Source organism: Crinia signifera, chromosome 8 (genome assembly GCF_055691185.1).
Source record: "Crinia signifera chromosome 8, ASM5569118v1, whole genome shotgun sequence".
Classification (NCBI taxonomy): domain Eukaryota; kingdom Metazoa; phylum Chordata; class Amphibia; order Anura; family Myobatrachidae; genus Crinia; species Crinia signifera.
The window spans coordinates 1,169,687-1,195,975 of record NC_139224.1 but is presented as its reverse complement, the minus strand read 5'-3'; the positions used below and the strand labels follow the sequence as shown (position 1 = coordinate 1,195,975).

Here is a 26,289-nt window from a genome sequence, read left to right as displayed (position 1 = left end):
TGCACAGGATACAGAGCACCCCATCGGCAAACATTTGTCAATGAAGTACTCCTCACCTATGCGAAAGCCCATGTACCTGAAAGCATCGGGGTGAAGGGGCATGAGACGAAAGGCCGACTCAATGTCCACCTTCGCCATCAGGGCCCCCGCACCATTGGCCCGGACCATTTCCAGTGCGTCATCAAATGACTGGTAGGTCACTGAACAAAATTCCTCTGGGATGGCATCATTTACCGACGAGCCTGCTGGGTAAGAAAGGTGCTGGATAAGTCTGTACTTACCAGGAACTTTCTTGGGCACTACCCCAACAGGGGATAGAATCAGATCGGGCAGGGGAGCAAAAGGGAAGGGCCCGGCCATGCGACCCAAACGCAGCTCGTTGTCAACCTTGTCCCTTAAAACTAAGGCCAAGGAGCGAGCAGACTGAAGATTTTTAAACTTTCCCCCGGCAACTTCACCCTGAATAGGGAGGTGAAAACCCTCAGCAAAGCCTCGCAAAAGAAAATCCGCGGAATTCCTGTCCGGGTAATGGCGGAGCCATGGTGACATGGCCTCCACCCTTACCGGAGTATGGGCTCTATCTAGGGTTGCCTGACGTAGCGGGCCTTGCCGCTGCCGAGGCAGCCGCCCCCCTAGAGGGGCGGCTCCCTCGAAAGCAGCTAAATGCCGGGTGATTGCCTGAGCAGTTTATGCAGACGTGCTTGTAACGGCACCGCTGCCCCTGATTGCAGAAGGAGTTGTTGAAACCATAACATTTACCCTTTGCAGCCCCCGGTGTAAAGGACCTACCGCCAGAAGGGAAACGCTTCGGCCCGGCTGCGTCACTCCCCGTGGGACGCTGAGTCACCGCTGTGGCGGGAGTTGGAGCGGCAATAGCTCGCGTGCTCTCCACCGCCTCCACGGGAGTCCTTGTGAGTGCCATCCAGACTTCCACGTCCTTACACCCGAAATCTATGACGTGTAAGCAGTCCTGCTTGCGGCGGAACTGCTCATCGTATGTCCTCCACGCTACACCACCGTACGTGCGCCTCATCTCATGGACCATGTGAATGTATCGAATTACATTCAAATGCTCCTTTGGCCTATCCTCCAGATAACAAGCGGAGAAAACACAGAATCCCGCCAGCCAGTTATCATAGGAGCGGAAGGCTTCTGCCCCTATGCCTCCTTTTGCCTTAGCGGCTTTGTAGGCTTTTTTGGACTCATCAGTCAGACTGAACAAGTCCACAAATTCCCCTTTCTGAATTTTTGACCTACAGCTTTCCCTAAGACCTCTAAGCACGGCAGTGTAGTCGCAGTGCACTACTCCAGGCAGGTTACGGCGCTTGCGCTCCCTCTTTGAAATTGAAGCTGTATGTTTGCGCTTGCGACTGAGTGCTTGGCGACCCGCCTCCTTTTTGGCATATTTGGCCGCCTGCTTGCGCGCCTTCTTAGCACTGCCTACCTCGGAGCCACCGGCAGATGAAGAGGAGGAGGAAGAGGAAAAGCGACTAGAGCCAGACCCCACTGTGGAAGAGTACGCTACTGAACCAGCCCCTTCATCAGTATTTCCCTCACCTGAGGATTCGGGCTGCGCCGCCCAGGTGTCATCATCCGTGTCATCCTCCAACTCAGCCTCTCCTTCGTCCACAGGGTCAGCCTCTCTCTCATCGTGATCTGAGGAAACAACAGACAAAGGCCCGGCGGGCCTCCTTGCCCCGCTGCGGCCAGACCTGCGACCACTGGGAGCGGTGTTAGCATCGTGCCTGCTAGAAGACCTATGCTGTGAGCCCTGCGCTGTGGGGCTGATATTCCTAAAAGCCCTAACAAACTCAGCACAACCAGGGATAGCTTGCCCCCTAGCAGAAGATCTGCGGTGGGAAGACCCTGATGACCCGGCTTCGTCATGACCCTCCCCTATCAAAGGAGCCAGAGCCCCAGCCATTGATGACAAGGCCGCAGATAACAAAGCTGGATCAAAAGCTGCAGGAGAAGTCCTGCGTGCACTTTGTGACCCCCTTGTGGTCTCCCTGTCCCTGCTAACACTCCTGTGTGACCTGCTACTCCTAGTGCTCCCTCTCCCCCTTGATCCAGGAGGGGTCTGTGAGCGCTCATCTCCCCCCTGGCTTAGCCTTTCCCATGACGGCCTATAGCCGTACAGGGGAGTCTCAGGATCAGGTGAAGGGGAAAAACCCCTCTCTGATCCCCTTGATCCTCCCTCTGGGCCTGCATCCGCACTGTTTACTGCCCCCCTGCGGCTTCTAGGGCGACTAGGCCCGGCCGCCATGTTATGTGAGCGCGCTGGGCCGCGTAATGGCCGCCGGTCCGGGCTAGCCATCACGCTGGCCTCAGCAGCGCTGCCTTGCTCATTGCTGCCTCCAGCCCCCCCCGCCCCGCGAGCAGCGCGGCGGGCGCCGTCAGCAGACCTGCGCCCGCCGCGTGACACTGCTCGGCCGCGTCTGGCCGGCTGCACGCGCAGGGGGATGCCGTCGTCGACGGGCACCCGGCGCGCTGCAGACCCCGTCACGCGGCCTCTTCCGGAGCGCTCGGCTGCACCGCCCAAGCGCCCCCTACCACGCCCGGGGGCCTGAAAAGCTTGTGGGAAGCTGCCCTCCACCAACGCCAGGCCGCGGCGGGCGCTCAGTGACGCAGCGCGACCGCCGCGGGCAGCACCCCGACCGCGAGCCGCCGCCAGCCTGCCGTCAGGAAGCACAGGAACAGGAGCCTCAGCCCCACTGTCCCTACGCCCCCCTCCGGAGCCGCCAGCAGCACGCGCCGCAGAGCTGCCTGCCCCAGGTGAGGACGCAGTCTCCCTCCCGGCTCCCAAGGCCTCCGCAAAGCGGGCGGGCGGCCTGACAGCACGCCTTGAGCGGCTGGGGGCAGAGCGGGACATGATACCAATATTATGCTAGAGGAGAGCAGAATAAGGGGTGCAATTTAAGCTAGTGGGCCTAACCTTCAGAGCAACAAGATGTGTGTACTCACTCAGAAAATTCCCTGGAAGAAGAGGAAGACTCCTCCTACTCCCAGAGTAATTAACAGAGCCAACAACCCAAATTCAAGATAGCCATAGGCTCTCCATGTCACATGACCTCTAAGGTCACACCCAGCTATCATGTTTAATCTCCTCCATGCCTATGCAGTCATTACGTTTTACATCAACAGCTCAGCATGTAGGGCCTGGATCAGTAATTTCCACTAATTAACCCTTTCCTGCACAAATGGTGGGAGTTAAGGTTTGAGAAGGGGGCATTGGGCTGAATGAAGGGGCCCTGATACATAACTTCCAGGGTTGTAGAGGATGTTTAATATGCAGAGGAGGGGTGTATAGTGGAGTGGGCCTATTATTCATAATTTTCTGGTGGGAGGACAGCTTGCTTGACTGCAGATATCTCCAGTTCCCGGAAATAGATTTATTTGATTTTAATGGAATTAAAAACTAAAGAATCCCACCTACCAAATGGTATTGGGGACTAGGGGATCAGAGTTCAGGAGGCAGAGCAATCTGCCAACGAGTATATAAAACTACATACCAGGTGTGTGGAGCTGGAGCAGTAACCAGCTGCTGGCAGGCTGATATCTCTGGTTCTGGGAACAGTAGAGACAAGCTGCTAGTGTCCATCAAAGAGGGAGAGTCCCAGCTTTTGGAATATACCCTCAGAAAAACTCTATGTCAGACAGAACCTGAAATATCTGACTGGGAATGACAATTAACAGGCTTGGATGGGGACCACTGCTTTGAAGTCAGATATCTCCGGTTCCCAAGGGCCGATTTTTACAATTCTTATATCCATGGAAAGAGGGGACCCTCAGCTTTCAGGCGGAGGTGAAAGGCGCTTTCTATGGGGCCCACAAAGTACTAGTTACACTAGTATATAGGATGTAGACTGTTGGTGATCTGTGCATCCTCATTCCTGCTCTACCGGGTAACTGACCCTGTAATATAACACTTTATCATTTGTCTGCACTGCCTGAAACCTTACATTAGAAGAGGAGGTTGACTCCGGGACTATGTAAAAATCGGACCCGAACTAGACTCGGGTCCGGTCCGGGGGGTGTCCTGTTTGGGGGTGGGGGTGATAGCCATCACCAGGGACATGGGGGAGGGGAGATTACAGCCACCCCATGTGGTCCGGACCGTCTGGTTTTTGCTACATGCCCGGACCATACAGGGAGACTTTATTCTACCCCTCCTCCTCTACCTGGTGACAGGTGTCACAGGCAGCCCCCCCGGACAGGACACCCCCGGACCGGATGCTACAAGCTCCAAAATGCAGAGTTTGATACCTGGTCCGGCGGTTCTGGGGTTTTATCCTGGTCCGTTACCCATACAGATATACAAATACCCCGGGTATTTTCCATATGCTCCAGTCCAACACTTGCATGGAACCACCTGAGTCCAGGTTGGGGTAGAAAGCACAGGCAGTGGGCCGCAGTGTATTCCTGTGACAACAACACACATCACAGCATCAGCCCTTAAATCCACCCCAAGACTTTAGCTAATCCTCTCTACAACTAAAAGCATCCTGTGCCGTAATTGATTCCCTAAGCTTGTCTCCTCTGATACACTGCCAGGAAACCTTCCTATATAAACACAGGCTTCCTCTCCGTCCGCTCGCATCAGATACTTTTCTATATTTTGCTCTTTTCTAGAAACACTTAGAGATTTATAATGAAGGTAAAACAGAGGCTGTCGGCAGCATATCGCAGCTGTTAACGCAGCCTACAGAGATGATTCCCTTTAAGGTAAACGCCATTGTTCCTTCTCGCCTTTAAAGCCGCTTCAGTATGAGACGGGCTCAGTTGCTATCAAGCTGCTGAGCGCCGCGGGGTCTCTCTAAGGCGAAACATGCTGTCTTGTGCCACACAGACAGCTCACCCTGGGGTCAGAGCTTCTATTAAGCAGCAATTCAAACCCTGTGATTAAGCTGTGAAAGCCGGAAATCCTAGTTCTAGCTGGTTGTGCTGGCTCATCCCTACTCTCCATTGCGGCACGATGCCCAGCTCCAAGCTTGTCACCACGGCGATTATTGTACTGTATTAATAACATGACTTCCACGCAGCACTGAGGGTTTGGGTTCTAACAGTGCCCTATCTGTGTGGAGTTTGGACAGATCTGGACTGCCATTCTGGCCAATGGTAGTTACTAAATCCAAGTAGGCTAAAAGATCTTTCACACCTATGTACGGCGCTGCGAACACTTTGCGGCGCCTTATAAATAAACGTACTACTACACCCAGGGGTAGGAGCAAGGCTGGGATACAGAGCATAGCTCCACCCCCAACACCATAAAGCTCCGCCTCCAGGTTCACTGGCCAGTCAGTGAAATAAAAGGCATGGCTAGTTACATTCATCGATAGCATACTGTGTGATGTATGCCCATCACCTATGGTTGTGTTCACCATTGCCATGGATGGTAATAGCATTGATGGCCATCCCTACCAGGAGACAGAGGCTTGCTCTGTGCTCAGCCACCCATCACACTAAACATGCGGCGGGGGAGCCACTGTGAGCCTGGACCTCGCCCCCTTTATGTCACACTTGCGCCTGTGGCTATTGTCCATCTCTGACCTTGTATGTTCTCCTAGAGTTTGCTTTGTTATCCCCCGAGTGCTTGGAATTTCTCCCATTTCACCATTTTCTAAGCAGGCCCAAACGTTACCTAGAACACGTCCTTCTTGTAATTTATCAGGCTCCCAGGCAGCCTCTTTTTTTAATCCAAGATGGCAGCTGTGAAACCGCACTTTCATTCTAATAAAGCAGTTTCATAGCAACCATCTTGTATTCCAAATGAGGCTGCCCCTTCCTCAGGAGCCAGCTGAGAACCTAGTGCCAGGCTGCCCAAGTCACGTGTGTCAGCATTTTACAAAGTCGACCACATAAGTGTCGACATTATTAATGTCAACATTGTCAATGCAGACCTACAGTAATGAGTATTTCTCCCAATGTTTATAGGTAGAGAAAAACTAATGTTTCCTTATGAGATTTTTTACCCCTTTCACTCAAACCCGGATTGCTGATGTGTGGACCCGGGTCACTCTGTGTATAATGGGCAATCCAGATTTAATGTGAGAGTGATCAAGGTTCCAAGGGTAACTAAAATGTGTGCTCCCCCTGCCAAAAAAATGTTCAAACCCCCCCTTACTGCTGAGTCTGCCGCCGCCAGGTCTGATGCTGCTTTGCTGCCAACAGATCTTTCTGGCAGCAGTCCAGGCGCACATCCTGATGCAATGAAAATGTCCCTTGCAAAATGGCCACCGCCTCACAGCAGACAGTTATTAAGGATGCAGGAGGAGGCCGCCCCTTACTCTAGCATCCTCAATAATCATCTGCTGTAAAGATGGGGGGGGGGGGGGGGGTGGCCATTTTGGGGGGGGGGGTGGCCATTTTGGGGGGGGGGTGGCCATTTTGTGAGGGGAATCATAATGGAAACAGGAGGAGAGCTGGAATGGCAGACATGAAGCTCTGCTGGTCCCTGCAGGCCGGCAGCAACAGACCCGGCAATGGCGGAGGCCCCGTTAGTGAAGCAGCGATAGCTTTCACCATTCCGGGAGGGTAGACAGCCCTGGCTGAGAGTCCCCCCTGTCACCGGTGAATAGACGCTGTGCAGATGCACACAGCACCTATTCCTGCAGCCAGAGGGGCTTGGCCAGGCTCCCACAGCAGCAAAAATGAGGGTGTGGCCTTGTGGGGGGTGTTATGAATATAGACCATACCCCCCTTGCGGCTAGGCCACGACCCCAACAGTTTGGGAGAAGGCAGTTTCCCTCTTTCCATTCATGTAGATATGCGGGATTGGAGAGGAACCACAATGTCACTCACCAATGTAGCAGGGAGCCTAAGAGCGCGTATAAAGCAACAATAATAGTACAAAACTCTTACTTTAGCTCCATAATACACAGTAGGGGAGAACTTCAGTAATGTGAGATTAAAATAATTGTTCTGGTTTTATTCTCAGACTAATTTACCTCAGCAGCGTTCCCCTGTATTGAAGCAGAACACAATAGAGCGATGGGGAATTTTTTCCCTCCTTTTTTTTTATTGTGGATCACACTCTCACCAGCTGTTTACGGAAAGCGAACACTTGGCGGGGGCTCCGCCAGCTCTAATTCCTCATTTATATTTTATGGACTTCTCTTGTAAATAATATATCTCTGGATTCTTAAGCTGTTAGAGCTCCTAATTTGGAGTTGCAATGAGACAAATGAGATGGAAAATCCTTACAAGGGCCAATTATCTATGATTTATATAGGTGCTCTATTATCACTGGCCATGTGCTGGATTCCTTCCTTCTAAGCTGTTATACACACTGACTCCCAGCTGCTGGCCACTGATTAGGGTACAAAGCGCTACGTCACTGCTCCAGTGCAAATCTCTGTACATCATAAGTGACGTGTCCTGTTTTTTTCTATTCAAATGAAACTTTTTAATTGGTTCAAACATGAATTTTAGATTGAAAGCCCCATCATGTTTGAAGTGCACACCACCCACAGCCTGTATACCACCCCCTACCGGCATACCCCCTCCTGCCTCATATCACCTCCTGATTGAATACCCCCCCTGCCTGCATACCCCCTCCTGCCTGCACACACCCTCCTGCCTGCACACCACCCCCTCCCTGCACACCACCTCCTGCCTGCATACCACCCCCTGCCTGCATACCCCCTCCTGCCTGCATACCCCCTCCTGCCTGCATACCACCTCCTGCCTGCACACCACCTCCTGCCTGCACACCACCCCCTCCCTGCACACCACCTCCTGCCTGCATACCACCCCCTGCCTGCATACCCCCTCCTGCCTGCATACCACCCCCTCCCTGCACACCACCTCCGGCCTACATACCACCCCCGCCTGCATACTACCCCCTGCCTGCATACCATCCCCTGCTTGCATACCACCCCCTGCCTGCATACCTCCCCTGCTTGCATACCGTCCCCTGCCTGGATACCACTCCCTGCCTGCATACCATCCCCTGCTTGCATACCACCCCCTGCCTGCATACCGTCCCCTGCCTGGATACCACTCCCTGCCTGCATACCACCTCCTGCTGAATATCTCCCCTTGCATGCGTACAGATGAAGCCGGGCTGGTCTTTGCAGGGGATGGTGGCAGAATCGACAGCCGCCATCTGTATCTGTGAAAGGGGACGTGCGTGCATGAGATGCCCGCACGTCCCCTTCCGACGGCGCTTCCCCCAGGTCCCCGCCGCTTCCCCCGGGTCCCCGCCGGCTTGTCAGCGGGCACCCAGGGGCCCCACCGCCTCCCCGAACCCCCCCCCCCCCTAACCCTGTCCGTCTCCCTGAAGCGGACAGGTTCCCGTCGCCTCGCCGCCCGGACACAGGCGTCTCAGTCAGATGGAGCGCCTCGCTGCTGGCGGATCGCCAGCGGAGACAGTCTGGCGATTCGCCAGCAAGAGGGAGCCCGGCTCCATCTGTACCACCCCCTGCTGCATACCTCACCCTGCCTGTATACCACCTTCTGTCTGCATACCACCTCCTACCCGTATACCTTCCCCTGTCTGCATACTGCAACCAGCCTTCTGCACATACTGTATAATGCTGGCTTAGATAGCATTGTAAGCTTGCGAGCAGGGCCCTCCTACATTTTGACTGTCTGTAAATACCCTGTTTGTTGTATCACTGTCTCCATTGTAAAGCGCAACGGAATATGCTGCGCTATATAAGAAACTGTTAATATATAAATAAATAGCACAATTCACAGTAAAATGCGTTATCATGGTTTTCGCCATACTGAGGCATATTGCCAATTATACATTACTAAATACATTGCACCCCCACTGCTAGCCACAATACACAGAAACCCCCACTGTTAGCCACAATACACAGAGACCACCATTGTTAGCCACAATACACAGAACTCCCCACTACTAACCACAATACACAGAAACCCCCACTGCTAGCCACAATACACAGAAACCCCCACTGCTAGCCACAATACACAGAAACCTCCACTGCTAGCCACAATACACAGAAACCCCCACTGCTAGCCACAATACACAGAGACCCCCACTGCTAGCCACAATACACAGAGACCACCATTGTTAGCCACAATACATAGAACTCCCCACTACTAACCACAATACACAGAAACCCCCACTGTTAGCCACAATACACAGAAACCCCCACTGCTAGCCACAATACACAGAGACCACCATTGTTAGCCACAATACACAGAAACCCCCACTGTTAGCCACAATACACAGAGACCACCATTGTTAGCCACAATACATAGAACTCCCCACTACTAACCACAATACACAGAAACCCCCACTGTTAGCCACAATACACAGAAACCCCCACTGCTAGCCACAATACACAGAGACCACCATTGTTAGCCACAATACACAGAAACCCCCACTGTTAGCCACAATACACAGAAACCCCCACTGCTAGCCACAATACACAGAAACCCCCACTGCTAGCCACAATACACAGAAACCTCCACTGCTAGCCACAATACACAGAAACCCCCACTGCTAGCCACAATACACAGAGACCCCCACTGCTAGCCACAATACACAGAGACCACCATTGTTAGCCACAATACATAGAACTCCCCACTACTAACCACAATACACAGAAACCCCCACTGTTAGCCACAATACACAGAAACCCCCACTGCTAGCCACAATACACAGAGACCACCATTGTTAGCCACAATACACAGAAACCCCCACTGTTAGCCACAATACACAGAGACCACCATTGTTAGCCACAATACATAGAACTCCCCACTACTAACCACAATACACAGAAACCCCCACTGTTAGCCACAATACACAGAAACCCCCACTGCTAGCCACAATACACAGAAACCCCCACTGCTAGCCACAATACACAGAAACCCCCACTGCTAGCCACAATACACAGAAACCCCCACTGTTAGCCACAATACACAGAAAGAACACAAAGAATTTTGGCTCAATCCGTGTTTTATTATGTGAATTTTGGCTCAATCCGTGTGGCACTATGTGAATTTTGACACAATCCGTGTAGCATTATGTGAAGTTTGGCTCAATCCGTGTGGCATTATGTGAATTTAGGCTCAATCCGTGTGGCATTATGTGAATTTTGACACAATCCGTGTGGCATTATGTGAATTTTGGCACAATCCATGTGGCATTATGTGAATTTTGGCACAATCCATGTGGAATTATGTGAATTTTGGCAAAATCCATGTGGCATTATGTGAATTTTGGTACAATCCATGTGGCATTATGTGAATTTTGGTACAATCCATGTGGCATTATGTGAATTTTGGCTCATTCCATTTGGCATCATGTGTAAGGGGCAAGTATAATGTGGTGTAGTATTTTGTTGCATAATGTGTAGAAGTTGTATATGGTGTTGTACACTACACTCAAGGACACGCCCCCTGTTGAGTGACCACTGCACCTTTTCCGGAGCGCACCTTTGGCGCACGCACAACTACATCCTTCCCTTTTGTCGCCATGGTAGGCGTGCGTACTTTATACGCCAGGGCCTATTCTTAACCCATTCCCGCCCTCTTTCTGCTTTCCTCTCTCTTAGCATGTACACTGGCACCACTAACACCCCCTTCCACCTCCCAAACCCTCTCCTATCACGGTCCCACCCTGTGATTTTCTCGTGGATTCGCCCCTGAGCAGCTCAGTTATTTTAATGTCACCCCCCCTCGGATGATGCCACCCGGTGCAGTTCCCCCCCACACACACACACACTGAGAACTTAACCGGAGTTTCCACATGATTTCGGTAAAAATTTTGATAAATATGCCCCTAATTGAGAGAGTCAGGAGGCAAAATAGGTCATGATAAAAAGATCATACAGGTGACATGTTGTGAGAGGATTTACCATGAATACTTCATTTATGACGCTGTACCATATTAGTTCTTCATATATTATTTATCTAAATTGTCAATGTAATGTAGGTCTGATGAATAATGCACTGTGCTGACAGTCTGCGCTCCGCATCTGGGTCTCCATAACTATGCAGAATGCCACAGTCACTGGCTCGCAGGTTATTCAGCTCCAAAATATAGATTATATTGATGCCAGATTATCCTTTATACAGAGGATGGAGACTTGAGGACAAATGTAATAGGGTGTGAGAATTAGAAAGTGAGAGACTTTGGGAGAGTTTTTCCATTTTTTTTAAAGCTACAATCAGTGACACGGCAAAATCAACCTGGTTTTGTAGTGTCAATGATTGCGGCTTTAAAAAAAATAAATCAGAAAGCTCTCCCAAAATCTCTCACTTTCTGATTCTCACACTAAACAGATACCTGCGAGCATGTCAAGTGGCTGCCTGCGTCACTCTGCGCAGGTTCAGACTGACTCCTGGGTCAGAAACATAGACGTCCTGGGATCGGAGCACAAGGAGCAGCTATAATCGGGATAATATCCAGATGTGGGTATGTAGTCCCCATGGCATTGGGTAGTGCCCAACTAGTGTCATGCTTGCTATGGAGGGCATTGCAAGGGTGATATACATTGTTCCCCCAGCACACTGAATGATATTCATCGGGCAACATGTGACTTGTGTAGCACGCACTACTAGGTGACGTATCGCAGTCAGTCAGTAGTTGGGGCACTGAGATCACTGTGCTAATATCACACACTGTTTATATGGTCATTAATGCATCACCCTATCCGTCTGAGGCAAGTTACTTATTACCGCTCCAGGCCAGTAGCGCTCAGCTGCCTCTGCAATATTTCTTCTCATAAATGCAGACGATAAGTCATTTTCTTATGATAGAAAATAATACGTATCGCTCTGTAAGTTGCAAAGGTTTATAAATAGGCATCTTTGTAGTGTGGTAGAGACGTAATGAATTCCCCCAGTACACTGCCCTGGGACATTCCATCTTCCAGGATAATAGATGCACAGGACTGTTGTATACTGTACATTGATGCAAAAATGTGGTAATCCACCACCTACGTCATGGCGTTGTCTCTGCTGTGGTGGTTCCATGCTAAATAATAATAGTACCTGCTCTGCACTACAAGAATCAGCATACCTGTATATCTCTCAGAACCTCATGTGCTTATCCTGTCTTATGTGGGGTACACACCAGGACGATATGGCCCAAAACGAGCCAAGATACAATCTCGTCCGATTGTATGTAAATTGGCCATGTTTTGGGCCACTTCTCTGCCCTTTTGATGCGATCCCGATCCGCTGCGCGGCCCCGCGGGTCGTTAGTCTTTTTTGAGATCCTACCTGCTGCAGGTAGGATCTCAGAAATGAACATTGTGGTGGGTGCGGGTCGCGATCACATCAGGGGTATTTTTTTGTGCGGCTCGGCAGCGGCTCGGCAGCTCCTTCAGCTCGTGACCGGGTTGTACGTTCCTGTGATGACCTGCTTACGAGCAGGGTCATGCCGGTGTGTACCCAGCAATACTTCAGTAATCCCCGACTGCACCAAAGCTCGCTGTTTGCTGCCACCTGGATACTTATGTTGCTGTATTTGGCTGATGTTCCTATAATCATTTACCCTGTATTTGTCCTGTATTGTCTTCATCTGTAAGTTACTGTTTTCCAGTTTCATTATGTGTACTCTGTAATTGGGCGCTGCGGAACCCTTGTGGCGCCATATAAATAAAGGATAATAATAATGTAAAGGAGGGTAAATCTAGACTTAGCACCTATATTTGGCATATAAATAGAGGGGCACTCACCAGACCTTCCTATTATTATGCGATGGCAACTTCCAAGGGAAGGACTTTGCGTTCTACTACTGAGATGCAGCTATTCACAAACCTGTGATCACAAATATATATCTATTTATTTATTTATATAATTCTACTTCCCAGCAAGTCAGTTTCTCATCTTCACAAAGGGTTTCATGGGTGCCTACTCCCCGCAAAATACAAATGAGAGAAATACCTCCCAAATTCCAGACCAGGCAATCCTTCCAATATGGAAGCTCCACCCCCCTGCCGAGGCTATTGGCATGGTTGAACTGGCTGACCACAGCCATCTACTTGACAGAGGTGGGAGGGGCTTAATGATAGAAATGTCCCACTGAAATTACTTTAATTCCGATCTGCCCTCTCTTTCTACTGCACTTGTATCAGGCCGCAAGGTAGGAAAAGAAGGTAATTGTGGCTAAATGAGCACATGGCTTTCTTCTAAATGGTCTTGTTCATATAGATGAACTTCATACATCTGTACACCTAAGGCTCTTGTATTTTCATTCTTTGAATGACTATGTGGTCATTTATACCATACACTGGTACTGTGAAAGTTCCATCCACAATGTATCATGTAGCTTTATGGGAAAGCTTATAATGCACAGGTTTGTTTACCTGGGTGTAGTGACCCTCTCGAGAGCTCTAGGGTCCGGCACTGCTGTCCTTTATGGCCGGTCTGTCTTGAAAGCTCAACTTTTTGTTGTTGATGCTCCCGACACAGAGAGAATCTCATTTAGGCAATGGGACATCGAAACGAACTATCTCAGAGATCTAACTACGTGGAACTTTACTTCTCCTTGGTGATTGTAAAGACATTATCATAAAAGAATTACTCGGCCTGCAGAATGTCTTAGCACAGCTGTTTCTGCATGGTGTATCTCCTAAGAGCAGGTGGCCAACTTGACTCACACCCAGCAGATCATGCAAGTGCCTCTGTGCATAACCTAGACATTTAGTAGGCTGCATTGAGTTCCTTTCATAAATGCTGCTTTTTGTCTGTTGCCGTGACCTTCTCCTACAAGTGACATACGGTGTGTCCCGGTAATATGTGGCATCCATTTCTCTATGAGCATAAGTTTGTGCAGTGAAGATAAGTACACGGCAAGTCACCAATGGGAATTGCCAGAGCTGTTAAAGATCTAGAACATGCATATTGTCACCTATCCCTAATTTTCAGACGCATTCCAAATTTTAGAGATTTTTCAGCACTGATCCACATCTCTACGTAGTGACTGCAGTTCCCAGTGTCACGTCTTATACTCTTTCAAAATTAAACGTCACTTTAAAGTACACATTCTAGCCATCCCCAGCTCTAATGCTTAGGTAATACCCAGCCACCACGTGTTTCGACCGCACAGTGTCCCATGAAATAATTAAAAAATGTTCCCAACTAGGAGCAACAGCTAAATGTAGACTTGCAGGAATGGTCAAGATCCATAACATCAGCAAATGATTAGTCAGCTTACCTGCTACCTTGAGGTTCTCGAGTGTTGACCCTGGGGCTGTCAGGAAGTTGAGTTTTGTTCTCGAGTGTTGACCCTGGGCTGTCAGGTAGTTGAGTTCGGTTCTCGAGTGTTGACCCTGGGGCTGTCAGGTAGTTGAGTTTGGTTCTCGAGTGTTGACCCTGGGGCTGTCAGGTAGTTGAGTTTGGTTCTCGAGTGTTGACCCTGGGGCTGTCAGGAAGTTGAGTTTTGTTCTCGAGTGTTGACCCTGGGCTGTCAGGTAGTTGAGTTCGGTTCTCGAGTGTTGACCCTGGGGCTGTCAGGTAGTTGAGTTTGGTTCTCGAGTGTTGACCCTGGGGCTGTCAGGTAGTTGAGTTTGGTTCTCGAGTGTTGACCCTGGGGCTGTCAGGTAGTTGAGTTTGGTTCTCGAGTGTTGACCCCCGGGCTGTCAGGTAGTTGAGTTCGGTTCTCGAGTGTTGACCCTGGGACTGTCAGGTAGTTGAGTTCGGTTCGCACACCTTTATACAGCTATGAAAACAGCTGTGAGTACTCTCTGAGAGCAGGTAGATCATAAGACGACAGTCGGCAAGGAGCGTGGCAGCTAATTAATAATTGATCAAGAAACCAGGGCTTAGGAAGCAGAGACATTTGTGTCACTTAAATAATGCACCAGGAAAACAAGTTAGTGTAAAGCGCTCCAGTAAAACGCAGAAAGTAATATGGGAAGGTATTCTGTCCCCTGTGTGCTGGTAATACACCAGGCTGAAGCATTTATACACCGTGGTAGTGTCCACAATACCCTACTGACTGCAGAGAGCAATAGGACAGATGTCCGCTGGCTGCTGAGAGAGAGGCTTTTGGGGTCTGACAGTTTAGAGGTTTTTTTACTTTTTTGTTTTTTTTATGGAGGAAATGGATTGGTGGATGCCTTTATTCATGAGAATCAGTTCACTAGCAGCATGTGACATCACTGCAAATTCGCACATCGGCCGATTATCGATACACTGTGTATGCATGCAGTTCGCAGTTCGTATGCGTGATGCCATCAAGCAATGAAATCCTGCAACTATTTCTATGCGCACGCTTCCCTAAACCGGCCGATTAGTGGACGTGCTAGAAAAAAACACAGGGAGTGTCTGGGAAAATGCCCGAGTGTTTTAGGGGAGGGTGTGAGATGTCCGCTCCAGGCTGAAGATAGGAAATGAATACCAACATTTATAGAAATGCCAACGTGAGAATCGTGACTGCTGGCATCCTAGCAAGTATGTGGAGCAGGTTAACGTTAGGCTGGGGGGAGGGGCATTAGTTTTAGGCACTAAGCGGATAGAGTGTTAGGCTGGGGGGAGGGAGGTTAGGGTTAGGCACTAAGCGGATATAGTGTTAGGCTGGGGGGAGGGAGGTTAGGCACTAAGCGGATATAGCGTTAGGCTGTGGGAGGGAGGTTAGGGTTAGGTACTAAGCGGATAGAGTGTTAGGCTGGGGGGAGGGAGGTTAGGGTTAGGCACTAAGCAGATATAGCGTTAGGCTGTGGGAGGTAGGATAGGGTTAGGCACTAAGCGGATATAGCGTTAGGCTGGGGGGAGGGGGGTTAGGGTTAGGTACTAAGCGGATATAGTGTTAGGCTGGGGGGAGGGAGGTTAGGCACTAAGCAGATATAGCGTTAGGCTGTGGGAGGGAGGTTAGGGTTAGGCACTAAGCGGATATAGCGTTAGGCTGGGGGGAGGGAGGTAAGGGTTAGGTACTAAGCGGATATAGCAATAGGCTGGGGGGAGGGAGGTTAGGGTTAGGCACTAAGCGGATATAGGTTAGGCTGTGGGAGGGAGGTTAGGGTTAGGCACTAAGCGGATATAGCGTTAGGCTGTGGGAGGGAGGTTAGGGTTAGGTACTAAGCGGATATAGCGTTAGGCTGGGGGGAGGGAGGTTAGGGTTAGGCACTAAGCGGATATAGCGTTAGGCTGGGGGGAGGGAGGTTAGGGTTAGGCACTAAGCGGATATAGCGTTAGGCTGTGGGGGGAGGTTAGGGTTAGGCACTAAGCGGATATAGGTTAGGCTGTGGGAGGGAGGTTAGGGTTAGGCACTAAGCGGATATAGTGTTAGGCTGGGGGGAGGGAGGTTAGGCACTAAGCGGATATAGCGTTAGGCTGTGGGAGGGAGGTTAGGGTTAGGCACTAAGCGGATAGAGTGTTAGGCTGGGGGGAGGGAGGTTAGGGTTAGGCACTAAGCAGATATAGCGTTAGGCTGTGGGAGGGAGGTTAGGGTTAGGCACTAAGCGTATATAGCGTTAGGCTGGGGGGAGGGGGGTTAGGGTTAGGTACTAAGCGGATATAGTGTTAGGCTGGGGGGAGGGAGGTTAGGGTTAGGCACTAAGCAGATATAGCGTTAGGCTGTGGGAGGGAGGTTAGGGTTAGGCACTAAGCGGATATAGCGTTAGGCTGGGGGGAGGGAGGTAAGGGTTAGGTACTAAGCGGATATAGCGATAGGCTGGGGGGAGGGAGGTTAGGGTTAGGCACTAAGCGGATATAGGTTAGGCTGTGAGAGGGAGGTTAGGGTTAGGCACTAAGCGGATATAGCGTTAGGATGTGGGAGGGAGGTTAGGGTTAGGTACTAAGCGGATATAGCGTTAGGCTGGGGGGAGGGAGGTTAGGGTTAGGCACTAAGCGGATATAGCGTTAGGCTGGAGGGAGGGAGGTTAGGGTTAGGCACTAAGCGGATATAGCGTTAGGCTGTGGGGGGAGGTTAGGGTTAGGCACTAAGCGGATATAGGTTAGGCTGTGGGAGGGAGGTTAGGGTTAGGCACTAAGCGGATATAGTGTTAGGCTGGGGGGAGGGAGGTTAGGCACTAAGCGGATATAGCGTTAGGCTGTGGGAGGGAGGTTAGGGTTAGGCACTAAGCAGATATAGTGTTAGGCTGGGGGGAGGGAGGTTAGGGTTAGGCACTAAGCGGATATAGTGTTAGACTGGGGGGAGGGAGGTTAGGGTTAGGCACTAAGCAGATATAGTGTTAGGCTGGGGGGAGGGAGGTTAGGGTTAGGCACTAAGCAGATATAGTGTTAGGCTGTGGGAGGGAGGTTAGGGTTAGGCACTAAGCGGATATAGTGTTAGGCTGTGGGAGGGAGGTTCGTTTTAGGCACAAAGCGGATATAGTGTTAGGCTGTGGGAGGGAGGTTAGGGTTAGGCACTAAGCGGATATAGTGTTAGGCTGTGGGAGGATAGGGTTAGGCACTAAGCGGATATAGTGTTAGGCTGTGGGAGGATAGGGTTAGGCACTAAGCGGATATAGTGTTAGGCTGGGGGGAGCGGGGTTAGGCACTAAGCAGGTATATTGTTAGGCTGGGGGGAGGGAGGTTAGGCACTAAGCGGATATAGCGTTAGGCTGTGGGAGGGAGGTTAGGGTTAGGCACTAAGCGGATATAGCGTTAGGCTGTGGGAGGGAGGGGTTAGGGTTAGGCACTAAGCGGATATAGTGTTAGGCTGTGGGAGGGAGGTTAGTTTTAAGCACAAAGCGGATATAGTGTTAGGCTGTGGGAGGGATGTTAAGGTTAGGCACTAAGTGGATATAGTGTTAGGCTGTGGGAGGGAGGTTAGGGTTATGCACTAAGCGGATATAGTGTTAGGCTGTGGGAGGGAGGTTAGTTTTAAGCACAAAGCGGATATAGTGTTAGGCTGTAGGAGGGAGGTTAAGGTTAGGCCCTAAGTGGATATAGTGTTAGGCTGTGGGAGGGAGGTTAGGGTTATGCACTAAGCGGATATAGTGTTAGGCTGTGGGAGGGAGGTTAGGGTTATGCACTAAGCGGATATAGTGTTAGGCTGTGGGAGGGAGGTTAGGGTTAGGCACTAAGCGGATATAGTGTTAGGCTGTGGGAGGGAGGTTAGGGTTATGCACTAAGCGGATATAGTGTTAGGCTGTGGGAGGGAGGTTAGGGTTAGGCACTAAGCGGATATAGTGTTAGGCTGTGGGAGGGAGGTTAGGGTTAGGCACTAAGCGGATATAGTGTTAGGCTGTGGGAGGGAGGTTCGTTTTAGGCACAAAGCGGATATAGTGTTAGGCTGTGGGAGGGAGGTTAGGGTTAGGCACTAAGCGGATATAGTGTTAGGCTGTGGGAGGATAGGGTTAGGCACTAAGCGGATATAGTGTTAGGCTGTGGGAGGATAGGGTTAGGCACTAAGCGGATATAGTGTTAGGCTGGGGGGAGCGGGGTTAGGCACTAAGCAGGTATATTGTTAGGCTGGGGGGAGGGAGGTTAGGCACTAAGCGGATATAGCGTTAGGCTGTGGGAGGGAGGTTAGGGTTAGGCACTAAGCGGATATAGCGTTAGGCTGTGGGAGGGAGGGGTTAGGGTTAGGCACTAAGCGGATATAGTGTTAGGCTGTGGGAGGGAGGTTAGTTTTAAGCACAAAGCGGATATAGTGTTAGGCTGTGGGAGGGATGTTAAGGTTAGGCACTAAGTGGATATAGTGTTAGGCTGTGGGAGGGAGGTTAGGGTTATGCACTAAGCGGATATAGTGTTAGGCTGTGGGAGGGAGGTTAGTTTTAAGCACAAAGCGGATATAGTGTTAGGCTGTAGGAGGGAGGTTAAGGTTAGGCCCTAAGTGGATATAGTGTTAGGCTGTGGGAGGGAGGTTAGGGTTATGCACTAAGCGGATATAGTGTTAGGCTGTGGGAGGGAGGTTAGGGTTAGGCACTAAGCGGATATAGTGTTAGGCTGTGGGAGGGAGGTTAGGGTTATGCACTAAGCGGATATAGTGTTAGGCTGTGGGAGGGAGGTTAGGGTTAGGCACTAAGCGGATATAGTGTTAGGCTGTGGGAGGGAGGTTAGGGTTATGCACTAAGCGGATATAGTGTTAGGCTGTTGGAGGGAGGTTAGGGTTATGCACTAAGCGGATATAGTGTTAGGCTGTGGGAGGGAGGTTAGGGTTAGGCACTAAGCGGATATAGAGTTAGGCTGGGGGGAGGGAGGTTAGGATTAGGCACTAAGCGGATATAGTGTTAGGCTGTGGGAGGGAGGTTAGTTTTAGGCACAAAGCGGATATAGTGTTAGGCTGTGGGAGGGAGGTTAGGGTTAGGCACTAAGCGGATATAGTGTTAGGCTGTGGGAGGGAGGTTAGGGTTAGACACTAAGCGGATATAGTGTTAGGCTGTGGAGGATAGTTTTAGGCACTAAGCAGATATAGTGTTAGGCTGGGGGGAGGGGGGTTAGGCACTAAGCGGATATAGTCTTAGGCTGGGGGGAGGGAGGTTAGGGTTAGGCACTAAGCAGATATAGTGTTAGGCTGTGGGAGGGAGGTTAGTTTTAGGCACAAAACGGATATAGTGTTAGGCTGTGGGAGGGAGGTTAGGGTTAGGCACTAAGCGGATATAGTGTTAGGCTGTGGGAGGATAGGGTTAGGCACAAAGCGGATATAGTGTTAGGCTGGGGGGAGCGGGGTTAGGCACTAAGCGGATATAGTGTTAGGCTGAGGGGAGGGAGGTTAGGGTTAGGCACTAAGCGGATATAGCGTTAGGCTGTGGGAGGGAGGTTAGGGTTAGGCACTAAGCGGATATAGCGTTAGGCTGTGGGAGGGAGGTTAGGGTTAGGCACTAAGCGGATATAGTGTTAGGCTGTGGGAGGGAGGGTAGTTTTAGGCACAAAGCGGATATAGTGTTAGGCTGTGGGAGGGAGGTTAAGGTTAGGCACTAAGTGGATATAGTGTTAGGCTGTGGGAGGGAGGTTAGGGTTATGCACTAAGCGGATATAGTGTTAGGCTGTGGGAGGGAGGTTAGTTTTAAGCACAAAGCGGATATAGTGTTAGGCTGTGGGAGGGAGGTTAAGGTTAGGCACTAAGTGGATATAGTGTTAGGCTGTGGGAGGGAAGTTAGGGTTAGGCACTAAGCGGATAGAGTGTTAGGCTGTGGGAGGGAGGTTAGGGTTAGACACTAAGCGGATATAGTGTTAGGCTGTGGAGGATAGGGTTAGGCACTAAGCAGATATAGTGTTAGGCTGGGGGGAGGGGGGTTAGGCACTAAGCGGATATAGTGTTAGGCTGGGGGGAGGGAGGTTAGGGTTAGGCACTAAGCAGATATAGTGTTAGGCTGTGGGAGGGAGGTTAGTTTTAGGCACAAAACGGATATAGTGTTAGGCTGTGGGAGGGAGGTTAGGGTTAGGCACTAAGCGGATATAGTGTTAGGCTGTGGGAGGATAGGGTTAGGCACTAAGCGGATATAGTGTTAGGCTGGGGGGAGCGGGGTTAGGCACTAAGCGGATATAGTGTTAGGCTGAGGGGAGGGAGGTTAGGGTTAGGCACTAAGCGGATATAGCGTTAGGCTGTGGGAGGGAGGTTAGGGTTAGGCACTAAGCGGATATAGCGTTAGGCTGTGGGAGGGAGGTTAGGGTTAGGCACTAAGCGGATATAGTGTTAGGCTGGGGGGAGGGAGGTTAGGGTTAGGCACTAAGCGGATATAGTGTTAGGCTGTGGGAGGGAGGTTAGTTTTAGGCACAAAGCGGATATAGTGTTAGGCTGTGGGAGGGAGGTTAAGGTTAGGCACTAAGTGGATATAGTGTTAGGCTGTGGGAGGGAGGTTAGGGTTATGCACTAAGCGGATATAGTGTTAGGCTGTGGGAGGGAGGTTAGTTTTAAGCACAAAGCGGATATAGTGTTAGGCTGTGGGAGGGAGGTTAAGGTTAGGCACTAAGTGGATATAGTGTTAGGCTGTGGGAGGGAAGTTAGGGTTAGGCACTAAGCGGATAGAGTGTTAGGCTGGGGGGAGGGAGGTTAGGGTTAGGCACTAAGCGGATATAGTGTTAGGCTGTGGGAGGGAGGTTAGGGTTAGGCACTAAGCGGATATAGCGTTAGGCTGTGGGAGGGAGGTTAGGGTTAGGCACTAAGCGCGGAGGGTTAGGGTTAGGCTGTAGGAAGGTAGGGTGAATGTTAGGAGGGGGCAGGGGGAGGTAGGTATACCTACCAGTTCCCTGTCAGTATTACCTCCATCAGGATGCCCGCATCAGTATTCTAACCGAAAAGTTGACAGCGTCAAAAGGTCAACAAGAAAATATTTGTTTTTTTTCTGCAGTTTTTTAAGGTAAAATTTGGGTTAATGGTATAGTGCAGTGGTGGCCAACTCACGGCCCTCCAACTGTTGTGGAACTACAGGTCCCAGCACGCCCTGCCACAGATTTTATATAATGGATTGCTAAAACTGCCAGGGCATGCTGGGACGTGTAGTTCCACAACAGCTGGAGGGACGTGAGTTTCACACCACTGGCATAGTGGATCGACCATGTCTAGATGGACAATCACGTTGTCGACCACTAAGGATTGTAGACGCCTACACATAGTCCATAGCCATGAGATCATCAGTAACAGAAGATCGACGCAAGCAAAAGTTTCATGGGAACTTGGTCGACATTAATAAGGTCGACATGAATTTTTCATAATTATTTAGTGTCTATGTCAACATGGACACTGTGTAAGTGTAGAGTGTCCCATTGCATGGTTGGCATCGCTTGGCATGCTTCGGGCTCGGCGCTCTCGGCACTCTGTGATTATTGGCTGACGCGTGACACTTTCAGGGTGTGTCTCAGCTTGCATCTGCGATCCCGTGCACCACTACAATGGCAACTGCATCACACTTCCTGCGGCCATGCTGCGCAACCCTATAGGCCCCCATACACTAATGTGGGGTATCACATGCCACCCTCACTTGCAATACCCCACCAACTGCCCACCTGACAAATCCTACGTGCTACCCTTGTGATCTCCGGGTCTGATCTGGTGAGACTTTTAGCACTATTATTTCACATTTCTACTAAGTGATTTTCCAAATGGATTTTAGGGGTCTCAGTTCCTATAACTGGAGTGTAGACTTATGTATAAGACACGGGGACAAGTACTGCAGAATAATGTGCGGCATGGCCCTGTAGCTCAGTAAATAATCTCTTCAGATATTCAGTATTCATTATAAATCACCTTTGATGTGTGTGTGTGTGTGTGTGTATTTGTGTGTGTGTGTGTGTGTGTGTGTGTGTGTATCTGCTATACTCTCCTGGATAACAAGGTTTCTTTTTCTTTGTTTTATTGATTCCATTCTCTTTTCTGTAGAGCAGAAGCCTAACTCAAGCTGAGGACGCCAAGAACACGGTCACTGCCCGTCCTCGGGTCACCGACCTCTGTGCTTACTGAGGATTGATCAGCGTTGGAGAACAGTACTGAATATATTGATTTCTGCCTGAGGTAAACAGATGTTGAATGATATTATTTTCTCCTTGGGAGCTGCGGAGTATAATACATGGGATCTTTACCCTTCATTGGCGGCCCGGTATAACTCATCTCTACTTAACTACAATGCCGGTTTCTATAATGGCCTCCAGTGGCGTCATGTCCCTCTACTGGGAGGTGTTCCCTTCAATGCCTACCTGCCGCGTTTACTGCACACCGGTATACCAGGACGGGTGCTTGTTTGTCATGGGAGGATGTAGTAAAACAGGACTGCCTTTGGACACAGTGGAAATGCTGGATGTGGTCTCACAAACATGGGCTGTGCTACCTCCGCTCCCTACTCCCCGTGCTGGGGCGGCTGCAGTGGCTGTTGGTAAACAGGTCCTGGTGATTGGTGGCATGAATTCTGAGCAGTGCCCGCTGGCATCTGTGGAAATATACAACAGCGATGAGGGGAAGTGGGAGAAGAAGGCTCCACTGTGCCAGCCATCTATGGGGATCAATGCCATCGAAAAAGGTAAGAATTGGAGCACCAATGTTTCATGATCATCTGTGGTTTATTACCAATGAGGATTAGAGTTGCCGCCGATGGTGGAGAACCATGTGGTTCCCGCCAATGATGGTAGCTGTATGCCCAATGGCTTTTTTCTCTCTTCGTTTTCAGGGCTACTACATTTGTTTTTTCCCTGTTTTTGACCCTGACTAGACCATAATGCCCGCTGTTAGTGTTAATATCTATATATAAAAGGCTAAATACTCCTCGCCAGTGACCACTAGAGGTCAAGCAATGGACCAAATTACACTGTAACAGAAAGTGAAAGCATAATGATCGGTTTCAGACGTGCTGGTTATGGAGAGAGGGAGCTGAGAAGACCGAGATTGGAGGTAGGAGCAGATGGGGAATAAGCCGCCATTAGTAGCAATTGTATAATCATAAACCACCATTTATATGCGCCAGGAATTGCAGCAGTTTTGCTCTACAACCTTTTCTTTTTCCTAAAGAATTCTATAACTACAAGAACCTGTGGCCGTTACGTGATGACACAGGAACTTCATCTTTAGTAAATAAGGAGGGAACTAAAAAGAAGGGATGCTTCCATAGGTACACTGCTCTTATGGGACATAGGGTTTATTGACAGACGACACCCCGGAAACAAACCGCCTTTGTGCCTGGTACTCTGGGCAGCCCAGTGCACCCGCCGTCACACCCTCTGCATGATATAATGTTCCTGCAGGTTACATCAGATACTGTTCTCTCCCGTCTTCTCCACATGACCTCCCCACCCGCTATCTATGGCGGCAGCACATTCTCAGGGGATTACAGCTCATGTACTTGTATAAAGCCTGTTCCATATTTCCTCAGACAGGAGAGGGATGAGCACACGTGCCGGACAGAACTGCGCACCTATTCAAGGAGAATTATCAAAGCTTGGAGAGAGATAAGGTACCAGCCATCTGCTCCTAACTGCCCTGCTACGGGCAGAGTTTGACAAATGACAGGAGCTGATTGGCTGGTACTTTTTTGCTGTGCACGATTCTTCTTCATCCAAGCTTTCATGCAACAACCCGAAAGTATTTGTTCCAATTATTTTATCACCCACCCTGAGGCGCGGACCACTGCACGTGCTGCTAAATAGGCGTTCTAGGCGCTATTTGTCCTTCATTATACATTTCCTATCCGATTATCAACTGGGAGGTGTAAGTATAATGGTGGCCTGTGATTTGGGGTGACCACAGACCCACCAAAGCTTCTGTGCAACTGCACCTCACCATGCCGAATGGGAGATGGCACCTCGGACATTGCCCGTGGGCAGAGGGAAAGTTGGGGGGAGCCAGAGATCATCTGATGAGATACTGGGCCTGATACTGGTTCACTTGCACAAGCAAAATATCTAATGAACAAAACCATGCTGCACTGCAGGTGGGGCAGATGTAACATGTGCAGAGAGAGTTACATTTGGGTGGGGTTTGTATTTATCTATATTGCAGTGTAAATATGAAGTAACCAGTATTTTCCCTGCACAGAAACAAAGTGACTAGCCCAAATCTAACTCTCTCTGCACATGTTACATCGGATGTGGTATGAATCACCGACAATCGGGATCCCGACAGTCATTATCCCGACATCAGGATCCCGACTGCCTGGTCTCAGACAGCGTGGCCAGCGCAATAAAGCCCCTTGCGGGCTCGCTGCGCTCCCCACCTATTCTATTCTCCCTCTATGGGGGTCGTGGACCCCCACGAGGGAAAATAGCCGACGGCCGTCGGGAGCCCGGCCGTCGGTGTTTTAACAGTCGGGATCCCGACGTCGGGTTAATGACTGTCTCGACCCCGACTGTCAAAATCCCGTCTGGCACCCGTTACATCTGCCCCACCTGCAGTACACATGGTTTTGTCTATTAGAGAGAGAATTTGCTTTTGCAAGAATCAGGCCCACTATTCGCAGTGCAGGGGGGGTGCTGGGGGCTGCCCACCTGCTAGTGGAGGGCTGGGCATACCCCCATAGTGACAAAAATGGGGGTCTGAGGTGTTAGGTCATGCCCCTTCCATCATAGGACACACCCACCCATCTGGAATCTCTGCCCCTTTCAAAACAGCCGCACCTCCAGCCCGCCAGGTCCGGATTTTCAAACTGACAAATGTTGGGACGTTGCCTGAGGGGTACATTTACTAAGATGGGAGTTCTGTTAAAGATTAGATGTTGCCCATAGCAACCAATGAGATTCGACTGCTTATTTATTTAGCACCTTCTAGAAGATAATAGAGTCTGATTGGTTGCTATGGGCAACCTCCCATCTTTATGTGCCCCTACAGGCTGCCATCCACCAGTGCGATATAGCCATTCCGACACAGAACGCATGAAAGTGACCGATGGAATTTCATTTTCCAGCAATTGCGATGTGGCATGACCCGTGCGCTTCCCATTGCAGTCACCGACCACACGGCCGCCATGAATACTAATCGCAGCCCATAACCGCTGCTGGGATTGCATAGGATACAAGGGCGTAACTACCATAGTTGCAAGGGGTGCAGCTGCTATGGGGCCCAGAGCTGAGGGGGGCCCTTCTTTATAAAGGAAGGAGGGGGATGGACCCGCAACAGCTTTGATTAGATAGTTAGTTAAGAATAATCTATACCAGCAGTATAAACCACTTCTGGCTAATGCTTGTGGTTATGGTGCTGGTGGTGCGCCCAGCGTTCAGTAGCTAAACTGAAAGTGGGGGTTTTTTTTGCCTCTGCAAAGATGCGGAGCAAAAGACAGCAAAACGCTTTGTGGGCGCACTCTTGTAATTGAATAAATTCTATGTGTTGTGATAATAATTTTTTAAAACTTAGCTTTTATTATAAACTCTTATTAAAAGGAATTAGGCGCGTTAACAATTTTTATCCGAAATGGAAGGTGTAATGTTACTTAAGTTTTGTTGTGTGATTGCTATAGATATATTCACATAAAGTCTATCTAATGAAAAAAGATTACAATCACACTTTTATTTATCATTTAGTGCATATAATCATCTCAGGTACATGAGCCCGAGTGACCGTAGGCTGCAAAAATGAGTTGAATCCCCAAATTGAGATTATTGATTATTAAGGGGATTGGCTGCCCCACGTCAAGAAAAAATTATATATACCTCTAGTATATTATTATGAGCCTGAATTGGCTAGTTTACTGGGAACACAAGCAGTGGGCGGCTCTGAAGCCACTGATTCTGTGACACCAGGACCCCACACACAAAAAATACCACACCTGGACTTCTCCAGGGGTCACCCACCCGGGTACTGTCCAGGCCCTTCACTGCTTGGCTTCCAAGTTCGGAAGGGTGTTGGGCAGACCAGTGAGGTATGGTGGTATACTGTGTGGGGACCTTGGTCACGTACAGTGGCTCCAGTCAACCGCTTGTGTATCCGGGATTATTATTGACACGGCTATGCTCACAATTGAAATAACGCGGCAATTTCCTGGTGAAGGAGTCAATACA

At 49.9% G+C, this 26,289-nt stretch overlaps 1 protein-coding gene and 1 pseudogene across 4 annotated transcripts in view; one reads left to right on the top strand and one right to left on the bottom strand.

The window, feature by feature from the left end:
- Positions 1-26,289, top strand: part of KLHDC8B (kelch domain containing 8B) — a 244,898-nt gene that overhangs the window by 47,331 nt on the left and 171,278 nt on the right. For 2 of the 4 annotated variants that reach the window (XM_083155548.1, XM_083155546.1), the window contains one exon: positions 22,198-22,826. In XM_083155548.1, coding sequence (XP_083011674.1) covers positions 22,340-22,826 — 487 coding nt within the window. In that variant the 5' untranslated portion in view covers positions 22,198-22,339. Of the gene's footprint in view, positions 1-22,192; positions 22,827-26,289 lie in introns of all 4 variants that reach the window. The other 2 variants (XM_083155547.1, XM_083155545.1) reach the window with 1 other exon arrangement.
- Positions 26,046-26,164, bottom strand: LOC146029812 (5S ribosomal RNA; annotated as a pseudogene).